This window comes from Columba livia, chromosome 31, assembly GCF_036013475.1.
Source record: "Columba livia isolate bColLiv1 breed racing homer chromosome 31, bColLiv1.pat.W.v2, whole genome shotgun sequence".
In the NCBI taxonomy this organism is placed as follows: Eukaryota; Metazoa; Chordata; class Aves; order Columbiformes; family Columbidae; genus Columba; species Columba livia.
Window position 1 is genome coordinate 90,320 of NC_088632.1, and position 22,098 is coordinate 112,417.

A 22,098-nucleotide genomic window follows, 5' to 3' on the forward strand; every position below is an offset into this window, starting at 1 on the left:
TATTTCATTTCAAGGGGGGACCCAGGAGTTCGGGAGGGACCCAGGAGTGCGGGAGGGGACCCAGGAGTGCGGGAGGGGTCCCAAGAGTGCGGGAGGGGACCCAGGAATGCCCCACGGACCCAAAAAATGGGGGGGACCCAGGAGTTCAGAAAGGGACCCAGGAGTTCGAGGGGAGGACCCAGGCGTCTGGGAGGGACCATTATGGGTTTTGGGGGGGGGGGGGTTCCCCCATATTTTGGGGGTTTGGGGGGAAATGGGGGGAGGGAGAGAATTGGGGACCCCCCCCCAAGGATGGGGGAGGGGCTCAGGGGTCCCCCCCCCAAAAATTCCACCCACTCGAGGGATTTTTTTGGGGGGGTTTTGTCACTTTATTGCCAACTCCCCCCCCCTCCAATTTTTGGGGGGGTCCAGCGCTGCCAGCAAAGAATCCACGGCCCTATGGGGGGATAAAAGGGGGTGTCGGGGACCCAGGCGTCCGGGGGGGACCCAGGAGTGCCCCAAGGGACCCAGGAGTTCGGGAGGGACCCAGGAGTTCAGGGGGGGACCCAGGAGTTCAGGAGGGACCCAGGAGTTCAGGAGGGACCCAGGAGTGCCCCAAGGGACCCAGGAGTTCGGGGGGGGACCCAGGAGTTCGGGAGGGGACCCAGGAGTTCGGGAGGGACCCAGGAGTGCCCCAAGGGACCCAGGAGTTCGGGAGGGACCCAGGAGTTCGGGAGGGGACCCAGAAGTTCGGGGAGGGGACCCAGGAGTTCAGGAGGGACCCAGGAGTGCCCCAAGGGACCCAGGAGTGCCCCAAGGGACCCAGGAGTTCGGGAGGGGACCCAGGAGTTCGGGAGGGGACCCAGGAGTGCCCCAAGGGACCCAGGAGTTCGGGAGGGGACCCAGGTGTTCAGGAGGGACCCAGGAGTTCAGGGAGGGGACCCAGGAGTTCGGGATGGACCCAGGAGTGCCCCAGGGACCCAGGAGTTCAGGAGGGACCCAGGAGTGCCCCAAGGGACCCAGGAGTTCGGGAGGGACCCAGGAGTTCGGGGGGGACCCAGGAGTTCGGGAGGGGACCCAGGAGTGCCCCAAGGGACCCAGGAGTTCGGGAGGGACCCAGGAGTTCGGGAGGGACCCAGGAGTTCGGGAGGGACCCAGGAGTTCGGGAGGGGACCCAGGAGTCCGGGAGGGACCCAGGAGTTCGGGAGGGGACCCAGGAGTCCGGGAGGGACCCAGGAGTCCGGGAGGGGACCCAGGAGTGCCCCAAGGGACCCAGGAGTTCGGGAGGGGACCCAGGAGTTCGGGAGGGGACCCAGGAGTTCGGGAGGGACCCAGGAGTCCGGGAGGGACCCAGGAGTTCGGGAGGGGACCCAGGAGTGCCCCAAGGGACCCAGGAGTTCGGGAGGGACCCAGGAGTTCGGGAGGGACCCAGGAGTGCCCCAATGGACCCAGGAGTTCGGGAGGGACCCAGGAGTTCGGGAGGGACCCAGGAGTCCGGGAGGGACCCAGGAGTCGGGGAGGGACCCAGGAGTGCCCCAAGGGACCCAGGAGTTCGGGAGGGACCCAGGAGTTCGGGGGCTCATACCGCAGCCGCCCCCGCAGCGCTCGGCTCCGCCCCCTCAACAGCCGCAGGACGGGGTCACCCCCTAAATCTGGGGGGACATGGGGGGCAGGGACCCATAAGTGACTCCCAAGTGACCCCCAGACCCATAAGTGACCCCAGACCCATAAGTGAACCCCAAGTGACCCCCAGACCCATAAGTGACCCCGAAGTGACTCCCAGACCCATAAGTGACCCCCAGACCCATAAGTGAACCCCAAGTGAACCCCAGACCCATAAGTGAACCCCAAGTGACGCCCAGACCCATAAGTGACCCCCAAGTGACCCCCAAGTGAACCCCAGACCCATAAGTGACCCCAGACCCATAAGTGAACCCCAAGTGAACCCCAGACCCATAAGTGAACCCCAAGTGACCCCCAGACCCATAAGTGAACCCCAAGTGACCCCCAGACCCATAAGTGACCCCCAGACCCATAAGTGACCCCCAAGTGACCCCCAGACCCATAAGTGACCCCCAGACCCATAAGTGACCCCCAAGTGACCCCCAGACCCATAAGTGAACCCCAGACCCATAAGTGACCCCCAAGTGACCCCCAGACCCTCACCTGGTTCCTGCTGCCCCACGGCCCCATTGTGCCCCACAAGTGTGCCCCATGGATCCTGCAGGACAAACAGACCCATGGATCAGCCCCATAGATCAGACCCATAGATCCGCCCCATAGATCGGACCCATAGATCCGCCCCATAGATCAGCCCCATAGATCAGCCCCATGGCCCCGCCCCCCACACCCACCTTCTGGCCGCCCCCCCTCGGGCGCCGCTGAGCATCATGGGAGTCACGTGACCCCAAACATGGCCGCCGCTCCTCAGCATCACGGGAGTCACGTGACCCCCGACATGCCTCCCGTTGCTGAGCATCATGGGCGTCACGTGACCTCAAAGATGGCTCCTGCTGCAAGGCGCTGTGGGAGTCACGTGACCGCAGACATGGCCGCTGCTGGTGAGTGTCATGGGAGTCACGTGACCCCAAACATGGCCGCCGCTCCTCGGCGTCGCGGGAGTCACGTGACCCCAAACATGGCTGCAGATTCTGAGCGTCACGGGAGTCACGTGACCTCCAAGATGTCTCCCGTCGCGGAGCTTCAGGGGAGTCATGTGACCCCAAATATGGCTCCTGCCGTGAAGCGTCATGGGAGTCACGTGACCTCAAACATGGCCGCCGCTCCTGAGCATCAGGGGAGTCATGTGACCCCAAATATGGCTCCTGTAGTGAAGTGTCATGGGAGTCACGTGACCTCAAACATGGCTGCTGTCGCTGAGCTTCATGGCAGTCACGTGACCTCCAAGATGGCTCCTGCCGTGAAGCGTCATGGGAGTCACGTGACATCAGACTTGGCACCCCCTGCAAGGCATCCTGGGAGTCACGTGACCTCTCACGCGGGTCCCGCCGCAAGGCACGATGGGAATCACGTGACCCCAAACACGGCTCCTGCCGTGGAGCATCATGGGAGTCACGTGACCTCAAACATGGCCGCTGTCGCTGAGGCTTCCTGGCAGTCACGTGACCTCCAAGATGTCTCCCGTCGCGGAGCTTCAGGGGAGTCATGTGACCCCCAAATATGGCTCCTGCCGTGAAGCGTCATGGGAGTCATGTGACCCCAGACATGGCACCTCCCGCAAGGCACTATGGGAGTCACGTGACCCCCTGCCATGGCTCCCGCTGTGAAGTGTCATGGGAGTCACGTGACCTCAAACATGGCCGCTGTCGCTCAGCTTCCTGGCAGTCACGTGACCTCCAAGATGGCTCCTGCCGTGGAGCGTCACGAGAGTCACGTGACCCCAGACACGGGTCCTGCCGTGGAGCATCATGGGAGTCACGTGACCTCAGACTTGGCACCTCCCGCAAGGCACTATGGGAGTCACGTGACCCCAGACACGGCTCCTGCCGTGGAGCATCATGGGAGTCACGTGACCCCAGGCACGGGTGCTGAGCATCATGGGGGTCACGTGACCCCGTGCGTGGCTCCCGCCGCAAAGCATCATGGGAGCGGTTCCTCATTGGCCGCGTGGCCTCGGGGGAGTCACGTGACTCCGGATGCTGTCGCTGAGCTTCATGGGAGTCACGTGACCCCTGACATGGCTCCTGCCGTGGAGCATCATGGGAGTCACGTGACCTCAAACACGGGTCCTGCCGCAAGGCCCTATGGGAGTCACGTGACTGCCAAGATGGCTTCCGCCACAGAGCGTGAAGGGAGTCACGTGACCCCTGACATGGCCGCTGCTCCCCAGCATTGTAGGAGTCACGTGACCCCACACATGGGTCCCGCAGCAAGGCACTATGGGAGTCACGTGACCCCAGACATGGGCCGCCGCTCCTCATCATCAGGAGAGTCACGTGACCCCCAGCATGGCCGCCGTTGCTCAGCGTCCCCCACAGTCCACGTGACCTCCAAGGTGGCGCCAGCTCCTTTGTGGGCGTGTCCAGCGCTGGCCCCGCCCCCCGTGCCCGCAAGAGCCGCCATTGGAGGAGCAGATCGGGGTGGGCGGGGCCAGAAGGGGCGGGGCCGGCGCGGAGAGGGCGGGGCCGGAAGTTCAGGAGGGCCTGGCTGTGGAGGGGGAGGGGCCAGATGGTGACCACGCCCACACATCGAGACCACGCCCACAAAGCCCATTTTGGGTTCCCCAAGGGTCTAAAACCACTTTTTGGCGGGAAACTGCGGAGACCACGCCCCCAAACCCTGAGGCCACGCCCCCCCTCCCCTTACCTCCTCTTCAGCAGCCAATCAGCGCGCTCCTCCAGCCCCAGCCCCCGCGTGACGTCATCCGCCGTCATGCCGACGTCACTTAGGCGGCGGTGACGTCAAACAGCGGCCCCACAAACCCCCCCGTTTTCACCCCAAACCTCTCGGAGGCTTCGCCACCCCCGTTGGGCCGCTCCCGCCATTCCCAGCAGCCCCCGCGCTCGTTGCCGCGGCAACGAGCCCTCCCGCCCTCCTATTGGTCAATCGCTCCGCCCGCCTCCTCTCGCCAGCCAATCAGCGAGCGAGAACGGGAAGAGGGGGTAGTGCCGTGCGGCGCGCCGCGGGGCACGCTGGGAATTGTAGTCCAGCGCCCGCGGCTGGAAAACGGCACGCAATATGGCGGCGAACTACAAATCCCGTCGTTCCCCGCGGCGCTCACCACCCCCTTTCCCATTCTTGCTCGCTGATTGGTTGGCTCGAGGGGAATGGCGGAGGGATTGACCAATAGGAAGGTGGCGAGCGGAGCGATTGGCCAATGGGAGGGCGGCGGGCGCGCTGAGGCGGTGGCGGCGGCTGAGGAGAGCGGTGAGGGGGGGGGCGGCCGTTTTTGGGTGGTTTTAAGTGTTTTTGGAGGATTTTAAGTGTTTTTTTTTGGGTTTTAAGTGTTTTTTTTGGGGTCCCGGGGGGGTCTGGGGGGTCCCCGGGAGGTTTTTTGGGGGAAATCGAGGGGTTTTTTGGGTGTCCAGGCGGGTCTGAAGGGGCGGTTATGTGTGAGGAGACGGGGGACCCAGGCGTCCGGGGGGACCCAGGCGTCCGGGTGACCCCAAGAACCCCTCCCATAGGGGACCCAGGCATCCGGGTGACCCTGTGACCCCCCCCCATAAGGGGACCCAGGCGTCCGGGTGACCCCCCCATAGTGGACCCAGGCATCCGGGTGACCCCGTGACCCCCCCCTATAGGGGACCCAGGCGTCCGGGTGACCCCCCATAGGGGACCCAGGCGTCCGGGTGACCCCGTGACCCCCCCCCTATAGTGGACACAGGCGTCCGGTTGACCCCGTGACCCCCCCCATAGTGGACCCAGGCGTCCGGGTGACCCCGTGACCCCCCCCATAGTGGACCCAGGCGTCCGGTTGACCCCGTGACCCCCCCCATAGTGGACCCAGGCCATCCGGGTGACCCCGTGACCCCCCCCATAGCGGACCCAGGCGTCCGGGTGACCCCGTGACCCCCCCCCCATAGGGGACCCAGGCGTCCGGGTGACCCCGTGACCCCCCCCCATAGGGGACCCAGGCGTCCGGGTGACCCCGTGACCCCCGCGATGCTGTCGGTCAAGGTCAAGGTGGAGAAGCCGGGTGAGTCCCAACCCCCACCCTTGTAACCCCCACCCCCAGAGACTGGGGGGACCCAGGAGTACCCCCAATGACATCCCCATTGTCCCGAATGGCCCTGTTGTCCCCCATTGTCCCCATGTCCCCATTGTCCCCATGTCCCCATTGTCCCCATTGTCCCCATTGTCCCCATTGTCCCCATTGTCCCCATTGTCCCCCTATCCCCCCATTATCCCCAATGTCCCTATTGTCCCCATCGTCCCCATCGCCCCCATCGCCCCCATTGTCCCCATTGTCCCCATTGTCCTCAATGTCCCCCATTGTCCCCATCGCCCCCCATTGTCCCCCATTGTCCCCATTGTCCCCATTGTCCCCATTGTCCCCATCGCCCCCATTGTCCCCATCGCCCCCATTGTCCCCATTGTCCCCATTGTCCCCATTATCCCCCTGTGTCCCCAATGCCCCCATTGCCCCCATTGTCCCCATCGTCCCCATCGCCCCCAATGTCCCCATTGTCCCCATTGTCCCCATTATCCCCGTATCCCCATTGCCCCCATTGCCCCCATTATCCCCGTGTCCCCATTGTCCCCATTGTCCCCATTGACCCCATTGTCCCCATTGTCCCCATTGTCCCCATTGTCCCCATTGCCCCCATCGCCCCCAATGTCCCCATTGCCCCATTGTCCCCAATGTCCCCATTGCCCCCAATGTCCCCATCGCCCCCATTGTCCCCATTGTCCCCATTGCCCCCAATGTCCCCAATGTCCCCATTGTCCCCAATGTCCCCAATGTCCCCATTGTCCCCATTGTCCCCATTGTCCCCAGACCTCGAAGCCACCTCCGCCCGCAGCCGTTTGGACGCCGTCCTGCAGGGGGCTGCTCGAGCGCAGCCACGGCCCCCGGTACCATTTTGGGGGGGGGGGGGTCCCCAATATTTGGGGGGGGTCCCCAAGGGTCTGGAGGGGACCGTGGGTTGGGGGGGGACCCACAATTTGGGGGGGGACCCAAAATTATTGGGGGGGTCCCCAATGATTTGTGGGGGGACCCAAATTGTTGGGGGGTCCTGGGGGGTTTGGGGGACCCCAAGATTTTAATGGGGGGGTCCTGAGTTTGGGGGGGGGGACCCAAAATTATTGGGGGATCCCCAATGATTTGTGGGGGGGACCCAAATTGCTGGGGGGTTTGGGGGATTTTAAAGGGGGGGTCCTGAGTTTGGGGGGGACCCAAAGATATTGGGAGGTCCCCAATGATTTGGGGGGGGGGGGCAAAATTATTGGGGGGTCATGGGGTGTTTTGGGGGGACCCCAAGATTTGATGGGGGGGGTCCTGAGCTTGGAAGGCGACCTGTAATTATTGGGGGGTCTCAATGAGCCCCCCCAAGATTTTGGGGATTGGGGGACCCCCCCATGACTTTGGGCCATTTGGGGCCCCCCCATATTTTTGGGGTGCAGGGAACCCATGGAGGAAGAAGCGGGAAAAGCACCTGGAGACCGCGTTGAACAAGTGAGGGGGGGACCCTGATTATTTTTGGGGGGGGTCCCCAAGTTTTGGGGTGGGGGGGACACCTCAATTTTGGGGGGTTCTGGGGGGGGGATTAAATGAGGGACTCACCATTTTTGGGGGGGTCTCATGTGGGGGGGGACACCCCCACTTTGGGGTGGGGGATGGGGGGGTTATAAGTGGGGGGATCCCCCAAAATTGGGAGTGAACCCCCATATCTTCCCTCCCCCCCCCCCATCCCCTCCCCCACCAGGGAGGCATCGCCTACGGCCCCGGGAAAGAGGTGAGTGGGGAACGCCTGGGTCCCTCCCCGAACTCCTGGGTCCCCCCCCCAAACACCTGGGTCCCTCCCGAACTCCTGGGTCCCTCCCGAACTCCTGGGTCCCTCCCGAACCTCCTGGGTCCCCCTGAACACCTGGGTCCCCTCCCCGAACTCCTGGGTCCCTCCCGGATGCCTGGGTCCCTCCCGAACTCCTGGGTCCCCCCGAACTCCTGGGTCCCTCCCGAACGCCTGGGTCCCTCCCCGAACTCCTGGGTCCCTCCCCGAACTCCTGGGTCCCTCCTGACCTCCTGGGTCCCTTTCTGACCTCCTGGGTCCCTTTCTGACCTCCTGGGTCCCTTTCTGAACTCCTGGGTCCCTCCCGAACGCCTGGGTCCCTCCCGAACGCCTGGGTCCCTCCTGAACGCCTGGGTCCCCTATTTGGTTCCCATCCCCAAACTCCTGGGTCCCTCCCGAACTCCTGGGTCCCCTATTTGGTTCCCCTCCCCAAACTCCTGGGTCCCCCTGAACACCTGGGTCCCCTATTTGGTTCCCCTCCCCGAACTCCTGGGTCCCTTTCTGACCTCCTGGGTCCCTTTCTGACCTCCTGGGTCCCTTTCTGACCTCCTGGGTCCTTTTCTGAACTCCTGGGTCCCTCCCCGAACTCCTGGGTCCCCCCGAACGCCTGGGTCCCTCCCCGAACTCCTGGGTCCCTCCTGAACGCCTGGGTCCCCTATTTGGTTCCCCTCCCCGAACTCCTGGGTCCCTCCCCGAACTCCTGGGTCCCTCCCCGAACTCCTGGGTCCCTCCCCGAACTCCTGGGTCCCCTCTTGAACTCCTGGGTCCCTCCCGAACACCTGGGTCCCCTATTTGGTTCCCCTCCCCGAACTCCTGGGTCCCTCCCGGACGCCTGGGTCCCTCCCGGACGCCTGGGTCCCCCCAGGCCCTCGGGCCGGTTCCCGCAGCAGCGGCGCAAGAAGCGACGGGAGGCCGACGAGGGGCCCGATCCTGCCCAGCAGCGCCCCAGTGAGTGCGGCCGTGGGGGCTGCCCCACGGATTCTGTGGGGCTCGGGGAGGGGGTGCTGGGGTTTCTGTTGAGGGGGTCGGTGGGTCGCTATGGGGCTGGGGGGGGTGTTATGGGTCTCTATGGGTCCCTATGGGTCTCTATGGTCTCTATGGTCTCTATGGTCTCTATGGGTCTCTATGGGTCTCTATTGGTCTCTATGGTCTCTATGGTCTCTATGGGTCTCTATGGGTCTCTATGGGTCTCTATGGGTCTCTATGATCCCTATGGGGTCCCTATGGGTCCCTATGGTCTCTATGGGTCTCTATGGGGTCCCTATGGGTCCCTATGGGTCCCTATGGTCTCTATGGGTCTCTATGGGGTCCCTATGGGTCTCTGTGGGTCTCTATGGGTCTCTATGGGTCTCTATGGTCCCTATGGGTCCCTATGGGTCTCTGTGGGTCTCTATGGTCCCTATGGGTCTATATAGGTCTGGGGGACTCTGTGGTCCCTATGGGTCTCTATGGGTCACTATGGGTCTCTATGGGTCTCTGTGGGTCTTTATGGTCTCTGTGGGTCTGTGTGGTCTCTATGGGTCACTCTGGGTCTCTATAGGTCACTATGAATCTCTGTGGTTGCTAGGAGACCCCTATAGATGTCTGCGGTCTCTATGGGTCGCAATGGGTCCCTATGGGCCCCTATGAGTCTCTATGGGTCTGGGGGGCTCTATGGTCACTATGGTCTCTATGGGTCCCTATGGGTCTCTGTGGTCTCTTTGGTCCCTATGGGTCTATATAGGTCTGGGGGACTCTATGTGTCCCTATGGGTCTCTATGGGTCCCTATGGGTCTCTGTGGTCTCTATGGCTCCTATGGGTCTATATAGGTCTGGGGGACTCTGTGTGTCCCTATGGGTCTCTATGGGTCCCTGTGGGTCTCTGTGGTCCCTATGGGTCTGTATAGTCTCTGTGGGTCCCTATGGGTCTCTGTGGGTCCCTATGGGTCTCTATGGTTTCTATGGGTCTCTATGATCCCTATTGTTCTCTATGGGTCTCTATGGTCTCTATGGGTCTCTATGGTGGCCTATGGGTCTCTATGGATTTCTATGGGTCTGGGGGACTCTCTAGGAGTCTCTATGGTTAGGGGGGGGCTTTCTATGGGTGTCTATGGGTCTCTCTGGTGTCTCTATGGGTCGCTGTGGGTCTGCCCCCCAGGTACCTACATGATCCGGCTGTTGAAGCCGCAGCGTTGAGCTGGGTCTGTGGGGTCTCTATGGGTCTGGGGGTTCTGTAGGGTGACTCTATGGGTCTCTATGGGTCGCTGTGGGTCTGCCCCCCAGGTACGTACGTGATCCGGCTGTTCGAGCGCAGCGTTGAACTGGGGCAGTTTCCCGGACGAGACCCCCCTGTACCCCGTGTGCCGGGCCTGGATGCGCAACTGCCCCGTGGGGCGGGGGCAGGGGGCGGAGCCTCGCCCGGCCCCCGCCCACCACCGAGGTGAGGCCACGCCCACCCCCTGGCCCCTCCCCATGGGATCCCTTGTGACCCCCATTGACCCCAATGGGCAGGGCTGGGGGGGAGGGGGGAAGCCATTGATGCCAATGGGTGGGACCAGAGGGCGGAGCTTCACCCAGACCACGCCCCACTGTGAACCCATGTGACCCCCATTGACGCCAATGGGCAGGGTCAGTGGGCGGAGCTATCCCCACACACCCGCCCCCTGTGACCCTATGTGACCCCATGGGCGGAGCCGGGGTGGAGCTTCCCCCCATTGATGCCAATGGGCAGGGTCAGTGGGCGGAGCTATCCCCACACCCCGCCCCCTGTGACCCTATGTGACCCCCATTGACGCCAATGGGCAGGGTCAGTGGGCGGAGCTATCCCCACACCCCGCCCCCCTGTGACCCTATGTGACCCCCATTGACGCCAATGGGCGGAGCCAGGGTGGAGCTTCTCCCATTTACGCCAATGGGCAGGGTCAGTGGGCGGAGCTATCCCCAGGCCCCGCCCCCCTGTGACCCTATGTGACCCCCATTGACGCCAATGGGCGGAGCCAGGGTGGAGCTTCCCCCGTTGACGCCAATGGGCAGGGTCAGTGGGCGGAGCTTCCTCCAAACCCCGCCCCCCTGTGACCCTATGTGACCCCCATTGACGCCAATGGGCGGAGACGGGGGCGGAGCTTCCCCCATTGAGGCCACTTGGAAGGGCCAGGAGGGCGGAGCTTCCTCCAGACCCCGCCCCCTGTGACCCTATGTGAACCCCATTGATGCCAATGGGCGGAGCCAGGGGCGGAGCTTCACTCCATTGACTCCAATGGGTGTGATTGGGGGAGGAGCTTCCCCCAGACCACGCCCCACTGTGACCCCATGTGACCCCCATTGACGCCAATAGGCGGAGCCGGGGGCGGAGCTTCCCCCACTGATGGCAATGGGAAGTGGTAGTGGGCGGAGCTTCCCCAGACCCCACCCCATGTGACCCCCCATTGACTCCAATGGGTGGGGACCAGTGGCGGAGCTTCCCCCAGACCCCGCCCCCCATGACCCCATCTGATCCCCATTGACTCCAATGGGCAGGGCCAGGGGGCGGAGCCACCACTGCGGTGGGTGGGGCCAAAGGGGGGGGCGGAGCTTCCCCCATGACCCTCATTGACTCCAACAGGCACGACCAGTGGGGCGGGGTCAGGAGTGGGTGGAGCCTCCCCCTGACCCCGCCCCTTTTCCCGCAGGCCCCGGTGCATGCTGGGAAGGGGGAGGATGTATACGAGCTGCCCCCCCCCGCCCCCCCCCGGCCCCCCCCGCATCCCCTCCCCCCCTCGGGCCCGATCCGGATGCCCCTCCCCCTGATCAGGTGAGAACACGCTAATTAACCCTTCATTAACCCCTAATTAACCCCTAATTAAACCCTCATTACTCCCCAGACCCTTAATTACCCCCCCAAGACCCCTAATTACCCCCCAGGACCCTTAGTTACCCCCCCAGGACCTTTAATTACCCCCCCAGATCCTCCTAATTACGCCACCATATCCCCCTAATTACCCCCCATGAGCCCTAATTATCCCCCTATAACCCCCTAATTACCCCCCAGAACCCTTAATTACCTTCCCAGACCCCGGCAATTACCACCCAGACCCTTCATTACCCCCTAATTACCCCCACGACCCTTAATTACCCCCAAGACCCTTACTTACCCCCCAGTAACCCCCTAATTACCCCCCAATAACCACCTAATTAGCCCCCAATAACCCCCTAATTACCCCCCACGAGCCCTAATTAACCCCCATGTATCCCCCTAATTACTCCCCAGGACCCTTAATTACCCCGACTCTTAATTACCCCCCAACCCCTAATTACCCCCAATCTCTAATTATTATTCCCCTGACCCTTATTTAATCTCCCAACCTGTTAATTACCCCCCCCAACTCTCTCCCCATTGCGTTGTTGCCGATGACGTCACTGATGATGTCATGATGACGTCACAGGTCCATGACCCCGCCCCCTCCATGTCGTCGCTCATTTACAAGAACATGGAGCGATGGAAACGGGTCCGACAGAGGTGGGAACTGGGGATACTGGGATGGACTGGGAGGGACTGGGATGGGACTGGGATGGGACTGGGATGGGACTGGGAGGGACTGGGATGGAACTGGGAGGGACTGGGATGGAACTGGGAGGGACTGGGAGGGAACTGGGAGGGACTGGGATGGAACTGGGAGGGACTGGGAGGGAACTGGGATGGAACTGGGATGGACTGGGAGGGACTGGATGGACTGGGATGGACTGGGATGGACTGGGAGGGACTGGGAGGGACTGGGAGGGACTGGGATGGGACTGGGAGGGACTGGGATGGACTGGGATGGAACTGGGATGGACTGGGAGGGACTGGGATGGACTGGGATGGGACTGGGAGGGACTGGGATGGAACTGGGAGGGACTGGGATGGAACTGGGAGGGACTGGGAGGGAACTGGGAGGGACTGGGAGGGACTGGGATGGAACTGGGTTGGAACTGGGATGGAACTGGGATGGAACTGGGTTGGAACTGGGATGGACTGGGATGGACTGGGAGGGACTGGGAGGGACTGGGAGGGGACTGGGAGGGGACTGGGAGGGACTGGGATGGGTTATTGGAGGTAACTGGGGGGGCTGGGAGGGGACACTGGGATGATACTGGGGATACTGGGATGATATTGGGGGATACTGGGATATACTGGAACGATACTGGGGGATACTGGGATGATAACTGGGACACTGGGGGATACTGGGTGACAGTGGGATGATAATGGGGGATACTGGGACGATAATGGGATGATACTGGGGGATACTGGGATGACACTGGGTGATACTGGGGGACACTGGGATGATACTGGGACAATATCGGGGGATACTGGGATGATACTGGGATGAAACTGGGGGATACTGGGATATACTGGGGGATACTGGGGGATACTGGGACAATACTGGGATGATACTGGGATGATACTGGAACAACACTGGGGGATACTGGGATGATACTGGGATATACTGGGATATACTGGGATGATACTGGGACACTGGGGGATACTGGGGTGACAGTGGGATGATAATGGGGGATACTGGGAAGATAATATAATGGGATGATACTGGGGATACTGGGATGACACTGGGTGATACTGGAATGATACTGGGACACTGGGACACTGGGATGATACTGGGACAATATTGGGGACACTGGGGGACACTGGGATGATACTGGGACAATATTGGGGGACACTGGGGGACACTGGGATGATACTGGGACAATATTGGGGGACACTGGGGGATACTGGATGATACTGGGATGAAACTGGGGGATACTGGGATATACTGGGGGACACTGGGAGATACTGGGACAATACTGGGATGATACTGGGATGATACTGGAACAACACTGGGGGATACTGGGATGATACTGGGATATACTGGGATATACTGGGATGATACTGGGATGATACTGGGATGATACTGGGGGATACTGGGGTGACAGTGGCATGATAATGGGGGATACTGGATGATAATGGGATGATACTGGGGGATACTGGGATGACACTGGGTGATACTGGAATGATACTGGGACACTGGGGACACTGGGATGATACTGGGGGATACTGGGATGATACTGGGGGACACTGGATGATACTGGGAGATACTGGGATGATACCGGGGGATACTGGGATGATACCGGGGGATACTGGGGGATACTGGGATGATACCGGGGGATACTGGGGATACTGGGATGATACTGGGGGACACTGGAATGATACTGGGATGATACTGGGGGATACTGGGGTATACTGGGATGATACTGGGACACAATTGGGGGACACTGGGAGATACTGGGATGATACTGGGACAATATCGGGGGATACTGGAATGACACTGGGACGATACTGGGATGATACTGGGACAGCACTGGGGGATACTGGGGGATACTGGGCTGGGGGGGCTGGGGCTGGGTGGGCGTGGCCGTGGCGCTGACCTCACGATGACCTCACGATGACGTCACAGGTGGCGGGAGGCGGGGCCAGCGGCAGCAGCAGCGCTACGCGAACAGCCTGAGGCTCCTGCGCATCATCTACGAGCGCCAGTAGCCACGCCCCCCTCAGGCCACGCCCCCTAATGCCACACCCCCCCCCGAGGTCACGCCCCCAAGAGGCCACACCCCCCCCCACCTTCTTCCATCATCCCTCCCATTGCTACCTATGGGAGCAACAAGCCCCGCCCCCAGCGTGGCCACACCCCAGACCACGCCCCCAAGAGGCCACACCCCTATTGGTAACGCCCCCATAGGCCACACCCCCAACAGGCCCACACCCCCAAAACCTTCACCCCATTCCTCTCATAGCCACCTATGGGGAGCAGCAAGCCCCGCCCCTCAGCGTGGCCACACCCCAGACCACGCCCCCAAGAGGCCACACCTCCGAGTGGCTACGCCCCCCATAGGCCACGCCTCCAAGAGGCCACACCCCCAAGACCCCTCCATCATGCCTCTCATTGCCACCTATGGGAAGTAACAAGCCCCGCCCCTCAGCGTGGCCACACCCCAGACCACGCCCCCAAGAGGCCACACCTCCGATTGGCTACGCCCCCCATGAGGCCACACCCCCAAGATCCCTCCATCATCCCTCCCATTGCCACCTATGGGAAGCAACAAGCCCCGCCCCTCAGCGTGGCCACGCCCCCAATAGGCGACTCCCCATTGGCTACGCCCCCATGGGCCACACCCACAAGAGGCCACACCCCCAAAACCTTCCCCCATTGCCATATATGGGGAGCAACAAGCCCCGCCCCTTATCTTTGCCACACCCCCTTAACCCCATCGCTCCCATTGGCGCCCACCCGAGGCCACGCCCCCTGTAAGCCCCACCCCCTCCATAAAGGTTCTTCACCTCCCATTGTTTTCGATTGGGGTGGGTGGGGCTTGACTGGGACACGCCCACTCAGGGTGGGGCCAATAACACACGTGACCTAAGAGGGCGGGGCCAAAGCGGCTTTAATTGGGGGGGGGGGGGGATTGAGGAGCCCCAAAACTTCCAGAAACAGCCTCAAAACGGGGTTGGGGGGGGGGGGGGTGATGATGTCACATGTTGTCACATGATGTCACCTGGGGGGGGGGGGGGTGGGGGGGGGGGGGGGAACGTGGTCAACATCCCTCCCGGACACCTGGGTCCCTCCCGAACGCCTGGGTCCCCAGAACTCCTGGGTCCCCCCCCACCCCTCTGACCCCCCCCAACTCTCTGATCCCCCCCCCCCCGAACTCCTGGGTCCCCCCCACCCCTCTGCCCCCCACCCTGAACTCCTGGGTCCCTCCCGAACTCCTGGGTCCCTCCAGAACTCCTGGTCCCCCCCCGAACTCCTGGGTCCCTCCTGAACTCCTGGGTCCCCCCCCACCCCTCTGCCCCCCCCGAACTCCTGGGTCCCTCCCGAACTCCTGGGTCCCCCCCACCCCTCTGCCCCCCACCCTGAACTCCTGGGTCCCTCCCGAACTCCTGGGTCCCTCCCGAACTCCTGGGTCCCCCCCCGAACTCCTGGGTCCCTCCTGAACTCCTGGGTCCCCCCCCACCCCTCTGCCCCCCCCCGAACTCCTGGGTCCCTCCTGAACTCCTGGGTCCCCCCCCACCCCTCTGCCCCCCCCGAACTCCTGGGTCCCTCCCGAACTCCTGGGTCCCCCCACCCCTCTGCCCCCCCCCCCAGAACTCCTGGGTCCCTCCCGAACTCCTGGGTCCCCCCCACCCCTCTGCCCCCCCCCCCCCGAACTCCTGGGTCCCTCCCGAACTCCTGGGTCCCCCCCCCACCCCTCTGCCCCCCCCGAACTCCTGGGTCCCCCCCGAACTCCTGGGTCCCTCCCGAACTCCTGGGTCCCCCCCATTCTCACCTCCATTCCTCTCCATTCCACCTCGGGCCGCACCAAATCTCCCAGGCTGGGGGGGGGGGGGCTGTCCCCAATATATTTGAGACCCACCCCCCCCCATTATATCGGGGGGGTCCACCCCATAAATGTGGGGGGGTCCTCCCCATAGATCTGGGAGGGTCCACCCCATAGATTTGGGGGGGTCAGGGGGTCCCCAGGGGGAGGGTAAAGGCCAAATAGTCCCCCAGGGCCCCCCAACTTTGCCGCTGGCTTTGGAACAGCCCGACCCACAGACCCAGGGCAGCCCCCCATAGGCCCAGACCCAGCGCCGAGCGACGGACGTCTGAAAACACACCGTAACGTATAGAATTATATACATTAACCTCAACTTATGGCATGGGGGGGTAGGGGGGACCCCCCCGGACCCACATATTGACCCCCAAGTCTATACGCCCTCCCAGTTGTTCCCAGTATGGACCAGTATGGGGCGCCCCCCCCCCCCCCCCAAACTCCACTAGACCCCACAATGCCCATCTCAACGTACATCAAAAACGTATAGAATTATATGGAATTATATAGAATAATGTCAGGTTATGGGGATGGGGGGTAGGGGGGACCCCCCCGGACCCACATATTGACCCCCAAGTCTATAGACCCCATAGACTCCTATAGACCCCCATAGACCCCTATGGAGTCCATAGACCCCTATAGACCCCCATAGACCCCTATAGACCCCCATACACTCCACAGACCCCCATAGACCTCTATAGACCTCTACGGACCTCTATGGACCCCTATGGACTCTATAGACCCCCATAGATCCCTATAGACCTCTATAGACCCTACAGACCCCTATGGACTCTATAGCCCCCCATAGACCCCTATAGATCTCTATGGACCCCTATGGACTCTATAGACCCCCATAGATCCCTATAGACCCCCATAGACCCCTACAGACCCCTATAGACCCCTACAGACCCCCATAGACCCCTATAGATCCATAGGGGACTCAGGTCCGGATCTGCTGCTGCTCCCCTTAGGGTTGAACCATAAACACCCAGAGCTCCTATGGACTCTATAGCCCCCTATGGACTCAATAGCTCCCCATAGCCCCCTATAGCCCCCTATAGACCCCCATAGACGCCACAGACCCCCATAGACCTCTATAGACCTCTATGGACCTCTATGGACTCTATAGACCCCCATAGATCCCTATACCCCCCCATAGACCCCTATAGACCCCTATAGATCCATAGGTGACTCAGGTCCGGATCTGCTGCTGCTCCCCATAGGGTTGAACCACCAACACCCCAGAGCTCCTATGGACTCTATAGCCCCTATGGACTCCATAGACCCCTATAGCCCCCTATAGCCCCCTATAGACCCCTATAGACCCTCATAGACTCCACAGACCCCCATAGACCTCTATAGACCTCTATGGACCTCTATGGACCCCTATGGACTCTATAGACCCCCATAGACCACTATAGATCCCCATAGACCCCTATAGATCCATAGGTGACTCAGGTCCGGATCTGCTGCTGCTCCCCATAGGGTTGAACCACAAACACCCCAGAGCTCCTATGGACTCTATAGCCCCCTATGGACTCCATAGACCCCTATAGCCCCCTATAGACCCCCATAGACCCCTATAGACCCCTATAGACTCCACAGACCCCCATAGACCTCTATAGACCTCTATGGACCCCTATGGACCCCTATGGACTCTATAGACCCCCATAGATCCCTATAGCCCCCTATAGACCCCTATAGACCCCTATAGATCCATAGGGGACTCACAGGTCCGGATCTGCTGCTGCTCCCCATAGGGTTGAACCACAAACACCCCAGAGCCCCTATGGACTCTATAGCCCCCTATAGCCCCCTATAGCCCCCTATAGCCCCCTATAGACCCCTATAGATCCATAGGTGACTCAGGTCCGGATCTGCTGCTGCTCCCCATAGGGTTGAACCACAAACACCCCAGAGCCCCTATGGACTCTATAGCCCCGTATGGACTCTATAGCCCCCTATAGCCCCCTATAGACCCCTATAGCCCCCTATAGAGCCCTATAGACCCCTATAGATCCATAGGGACTCACAGGTCCGGATCTGCTGCTGCTCCCCATAGGGTTGAACCACAAACACCCCAGAGCCCCTATGGACTCTATAGCCCCCTATAGACCCCTATAGCCCCCTATAGCCCCCTATAGCCCCCTATAGACCCCTATAGATCCATAGGTGACTCAGGTCCGGATCTGCTGCTGCTCCCATAGGGTTGAACCACAAACACCCCAGAGCTCCTATGGACTCTATAGCCCCCTATGGACTCCATAGCCCCCTATAGAACCCTATAGCCCCCTATAGACCCCTATAGACCCCTATAGATCCATAGGGGACTCACAGGTCCGGATCTGCTGCTGCTCCCCATAGGGTTGAACCACAAACACCCCAGAGCCCCTATGGACTCTATAGCCCCCTATGAACTCCATAGACCCCTATAGCCCCCTATAGACCCCTATAGACCCCTATAGACTCCACAGACCCCCATAGACCTCTATAGACCTCTATGGACCTCTATGGACCCCTATGGACTCTATAGACCCCCATAGACCACTATAGATCCCCATAGACCCCCATAGACCCCTATAGACCCCTATAGACCCCTATAAATCCATAGGTGACTCAGGTCCGGATCTGCTGCTGCTCCCCATAGGGTTGAACCACCAACACCCCAGAGCTCCTATGGACTCTATAGCCCCCTATGGACTCCATAGACCCCTATAGCCCCCTATAGACCCCCATAGACCCCTATAGACCCCTATAGATCCATAGGGGACTCACAGGTCCGGATCTGCTGCTGCTCCCCATAGGGTTGAACCACAAACACCCCAGAGCCCCTATGGACTCTATAGCCCCCTATGAACTCCATAGACCCCTATAGCCCCCTATAGACCCCTATAGACCCCTATAGACTCCACAGACCCCATAGACCTCTATAGACCTCTATGGACCTCTATGGACCCCTATGGACTCTATAGACCCCCATAGACCACTATAGATCCCCATAGACCCCCATAGACCCCTATAGACCCCTATAGACCCCTATAGATCCATAGGTGACTGAGGTCCGGATCTGCTGCTGCTCCCCATAGGGTTGAACCACCAACACCCCAGAGCTCCTATGGACTCTATAGCCCCCCTATGGACTCTATAGACCCCCATAGACCACTATAGATCCCCATAGACCCCTATAGATCCATAGGGGACTCAGGTCCGGATCTGCTGCTGCTCCCCATAGGGTTGAACCACCAACACCCCAGAGCTCCTATGGACTCTATAGCCCCCTATGGACTCCATAGACCCCTATAGCCCCCTATAGCCCCCTATAGCCCCCTATAGACCCCTATAGACCCCTATAGATCCATAGGGGACTCACAGGTCCGGATCTGCTGCTGCTCCCCATAGGGTTGAACCACCAACACCCCAGAGCTCCTATGGACTCTATAGCCCCCTATGGACTCTATAGCCCCCTATAGCCCCCTATAGACCCCTATAGATCCATAGGGGACTCACAGGTCCGGATCTGCTGCTGCTCCCCATAGGGTTGAACCACCAACACCCCAGAGCTCCTATGGACTCTATAGCCCCCTATGGACTCCATAGACCCCTATAGCCCCTATAGACCCCCATAGACCCCTATAGCCCCCTATAGATCCATAGGGGACTCACAGGTCCGGATCTGCTGCTGCTCCCCATAGGGTTGAACCACAAACGCCTCCCTGAAGAACCAAAGCACGTTCACCAGCCACAGGAACGGCAGCAGCGCGAAACCCCCTGTAATTAGTTAATTAACGTTAATTAGCGCTAATTAACACCCTCGGGACCTCGGTAACAACCTCAGGAACCCCCCCAGGTCATTAAACCCCCCCCCCGGGTTAATTAATCCCCCCAAGTTAATTAACAATTGAGTCTTGGGGGTGAAACCACATGAAGGGTGAATGGAACCCATTGGAATTAACGCTAATTAATATACTAATTAACGCACTAATTAACCCAATAACCACCTAGGAGTCAATTAACCCCCTCAGGAGTCATTAATTAACCCCCCAGGTCATTAAACCCCCCCCGGGGTTAATTAATCCCCCCAAATTAATTAACAATTGAGTCTTGGGGATGAACCAACACGAACTGTAGATGGAACCCATTGGAATTAACACTAATTAATATACTAATTAACGCACTAATTAACCCAACAACCACCTAGGGAGTCAATTAACCCCCTCAGGAGTCATTAATTAACGCCCCAGTTCATTAAATCCCCCCCCGGGTTAATTAATCCCCAAGTTAATTAACAATTGAGTCTTGGGGATGAACCAACATGAAGGGTGAATGGAACCCATTGGAATTAATGCTAATTAATATACTAATTAACGTACTAATTAACCCAATAACCACCTAGGGAGTCAATTAACCCCCTCAGGAGTCATTAATTAACCCCCCAGGTCATTAAACCCCCCCCAGAGTTAATTAATCCCAAGTTAATTAACAATTGAGTCTTGGGGGGATGAACCAACATGAAGAGTGAATGGAACCCATTGGAATTAACACTAATTAATATACTAATTAACGCACTAATTAACCCAACAACCACCTAGGGAGTCAATTAACCCCCTCAGGAGTCATTAATTAACGCCCCAGTTCATTAAATCCCCCCCCGGGTTAATTAATCCCCCCAAATTAATTAACAATTGAGTCTTGGGGGATGAACCAACATGAACTGTAGATGGAACCCATTGGAATTAACGCTAATTAACACACTAATTAATGAACTAATTAACTCAATAACCCCCCTAGGGAGTCAATTAAGCCCCCCAGGGATTAATTAACCCCACCCACTAATTAATTAACCCCCCAGTGCTTAATTATTGGGGTGATTGAAGCCCCATTAACAGCAGCACAGGGTCATTAATTAACCCCTATGGGACTAATTAACCCCCCCAGAGTCATTACTTAACCCCTAAGGGACTAATTAACCATCCCCAAGTCATTAATTAAGCCCTATGGGACTAATTAACCCCATCCAGGGTCATTAATTAATCCCTATGGGACTAATTAACCCCCCCAGATTAATCAATTAACCCCTATGGGACTAATTAACCCCAACCAGGGTCATTATTAACCCCTATGGGACTAATTAACCCCCCCAGATTCATCAATTAACCCCTATGGACTAATTATTAAAGCTAATTAACCCACCGGGGGGGTTATGGCGGAAGTGGGCGGGGCGACGGGCGGAAAAGGGCTCAGAAAGGGCGGAAGTGGCGGGAAAAGGTGGGTGGGGGGGGTCAGAAAGGGCGGAAGTGGGAGTGCAAAAGGGGGCGGAAGTGACCGGGAGAGGGCGGAAGTAGCGGGGAAAAAGGGCGGACAAAGCTCAAAGGCGGGCGGAACGCCGGGCGGAAGCGGCGACAAGAAGGGCGGAAGTGGGCGTGGCTCACCGCGGTAGTACTTCCGGCACAGCTCCAGCTTCTCCTCATTGGACACGCGGCCCAGGTTCATCTGGGGGGGGGGGGGGGGGGGGGGGTGGGGGGTGGGGAAGAAATGGGCGGGAAGCGCGACTTCCGGCTCCGCCCCTCCCATTTCGGCCCCGCCCACAAATCCCACCCCCGCTGCCCCCCCCCCCCCCCCCCCCAAATTCCGACCCCCCCAGCGCCCCCCAAGTGTCTCCGGGACCCCCCGGGACCCCCCAGACCCCCCCGCCCCCCCCCCCGGGCCCCCCAAGTGCCGCCCCCGGCCCCACAAGCGCCACACGGCCCAACCTCGGCGGAGGAAACCACTTCCGGTCCCGCCCCCCGGCGCGGGGAGCGATGGGAGCGGCGGCTCCGCCAATGGGAAGCGAGGGGAGGGGCGGGAGGAGGATGGCCGGACGCCTGGGTCCCTCCCCGAACTCCTGGGTCCCTTGGGGCACTCCTGGGTCCCTCCCGAACTCCTGGGTCCCTCCCGAAATCCTGGGTCCCTCCCGAACTCCTGGGTCCCCCCCGAACTCCTGGGTCCCTGGGGCACTCCTGGGTCCCTTCCCGAACTCCTGGGTCCCTCCCCGAACTCCTGGGTCCCTTGGGGAACTCCTGGGTCCCCTCCGAACTCCTGGGTCCCTTCCCGAACTCCTGGGTCCCTGGGGCACTCCTGGGTCCCTCCCCGAACTCCTGGGTCCCTTGGGGAACTCCTGGGTCCCCTCCCGAACTCCTGGGTCCCCCCCGAACTCCTGGGTCCCTCCCCGAACTCCTGGGTCCCCCCGAACTCCTGGGTCCCCCCCCGAACTCCTGGGTCCCTCCCGAACTCCTGGGTCCCTCCCGAACTCCTGGGT

General features: G+C 60.4%; 3 protein-coding genes across 8 annotated transcripts; 1 reads left to right on the forward strand and 2 right to left on the reverse strand.

Annotated features, from left to right (window-relative positions):
• Positions 1–346: 346 nt before the first annotated feature.
• On the reverse strand, positions 347–4,519 carry LOC135576828 (zinc finger CCCH domain-containing protein 13-like). 5 transcript variants are annotated; one of them, XM_065043983.1, is made up of 7 exons: positions 4,306–4,519; positions 3,553–4,146; positions 3,289–3,423; positions 2,334–3,060; positions 2,146–2,200; positions 1,565–1,631; positions 347–436 (listed from the first exon to the last, which is right to left on the reverse strand). In XM_065043983.1, exons 1-7 carry the CDS (start codon positions 4,371–4,373, stop codon positions 364–366), a joined length of 1,719 nt encoding a protein of 572 aa, XP_064900055.1. In that variant the 5' UTR covers positions 4,374–4,519; the 3' UTR covers positions 347–363. The 5 variants fall into 5 exon arrangements, with proteins under 5 accessions (XP_064900055.1, XP_064900059.1, XP_064900053.1 ...); XM_065043987.1 differs by having other exon boundaries at positions 2,334–2,745; positions 3,289–3,490; positions 3,530–4,146; XM_065043981.1 differs by having other exon boundaries at positions 3,289–3,490; positions 3,530–4,146.
• A 267-nt stretch (positions 4,520–4,786) lies between these two features.
• Positions 4,787–14,776, forward strand: LIN37 (lin-37 DREAM MuvB core complex component). Its single transcript, XM_065043996.1, is given in 12 exon segments — positions 4,787–4,866; positions 5,523–5,635; positions 6,437–6,483; positions 6,485–6,513; positions 7,365–7,394; positions 8,314–8,396; positions 9,711–9,757; positions 9,759–9,867; positions 11,096–11,217; positions 11,849–11,922; positions 13,892–13,904; positions 13,906–14,776. Coding segments are annotated over 11 exon segments (657 nt in total). The 5' UTR covers positions 4,787–4,866; positions 5,523–5,601; the 3' UTR covers positions 13,975–14,776.
• An 82-nt stretch (positions 14,777–14,858) lies between these two features.
• PSENEN (presenilin enhancer, gamma-secretase subunit) lies at positions 14,859–21,683 on the reverse strand. Of its 2 annotated transcripts, XM_065044009.1 has the most exons (6): positions 21,554–21,683; positions 21,233–21,293; positions 19,467–19,571; positions 15,862–16,077; positions 15,759–15,809; positions 14,859–14,987 (listed from the first exon to the last, which is right to left on the reverse strand). In XM_065044009.1, exons 2-4 carry the CDS (start codon positions 21,291–21,293, stop codon positions 15,938–15,940), a joined length of 306 nt encoding a protein of 101 aa, XP_064900081.1. In that variant the 5' UTR covers positions 21,554–21,683; the 3' UTR covers positions 14,859–14,987; positions 15,759–15,809; positions 15,862–15,937. The 2 variants fall into 2 exon arrangements, with proteins under 2 accessions (XP_064900081.1, XP_064900080.1); XM_065044008.1 differs by having other exon boundaries at positions 15,759–16,077.
• Between the last annotated feature and the right edge of the window lie 415 nt (positions 21,684–22,098).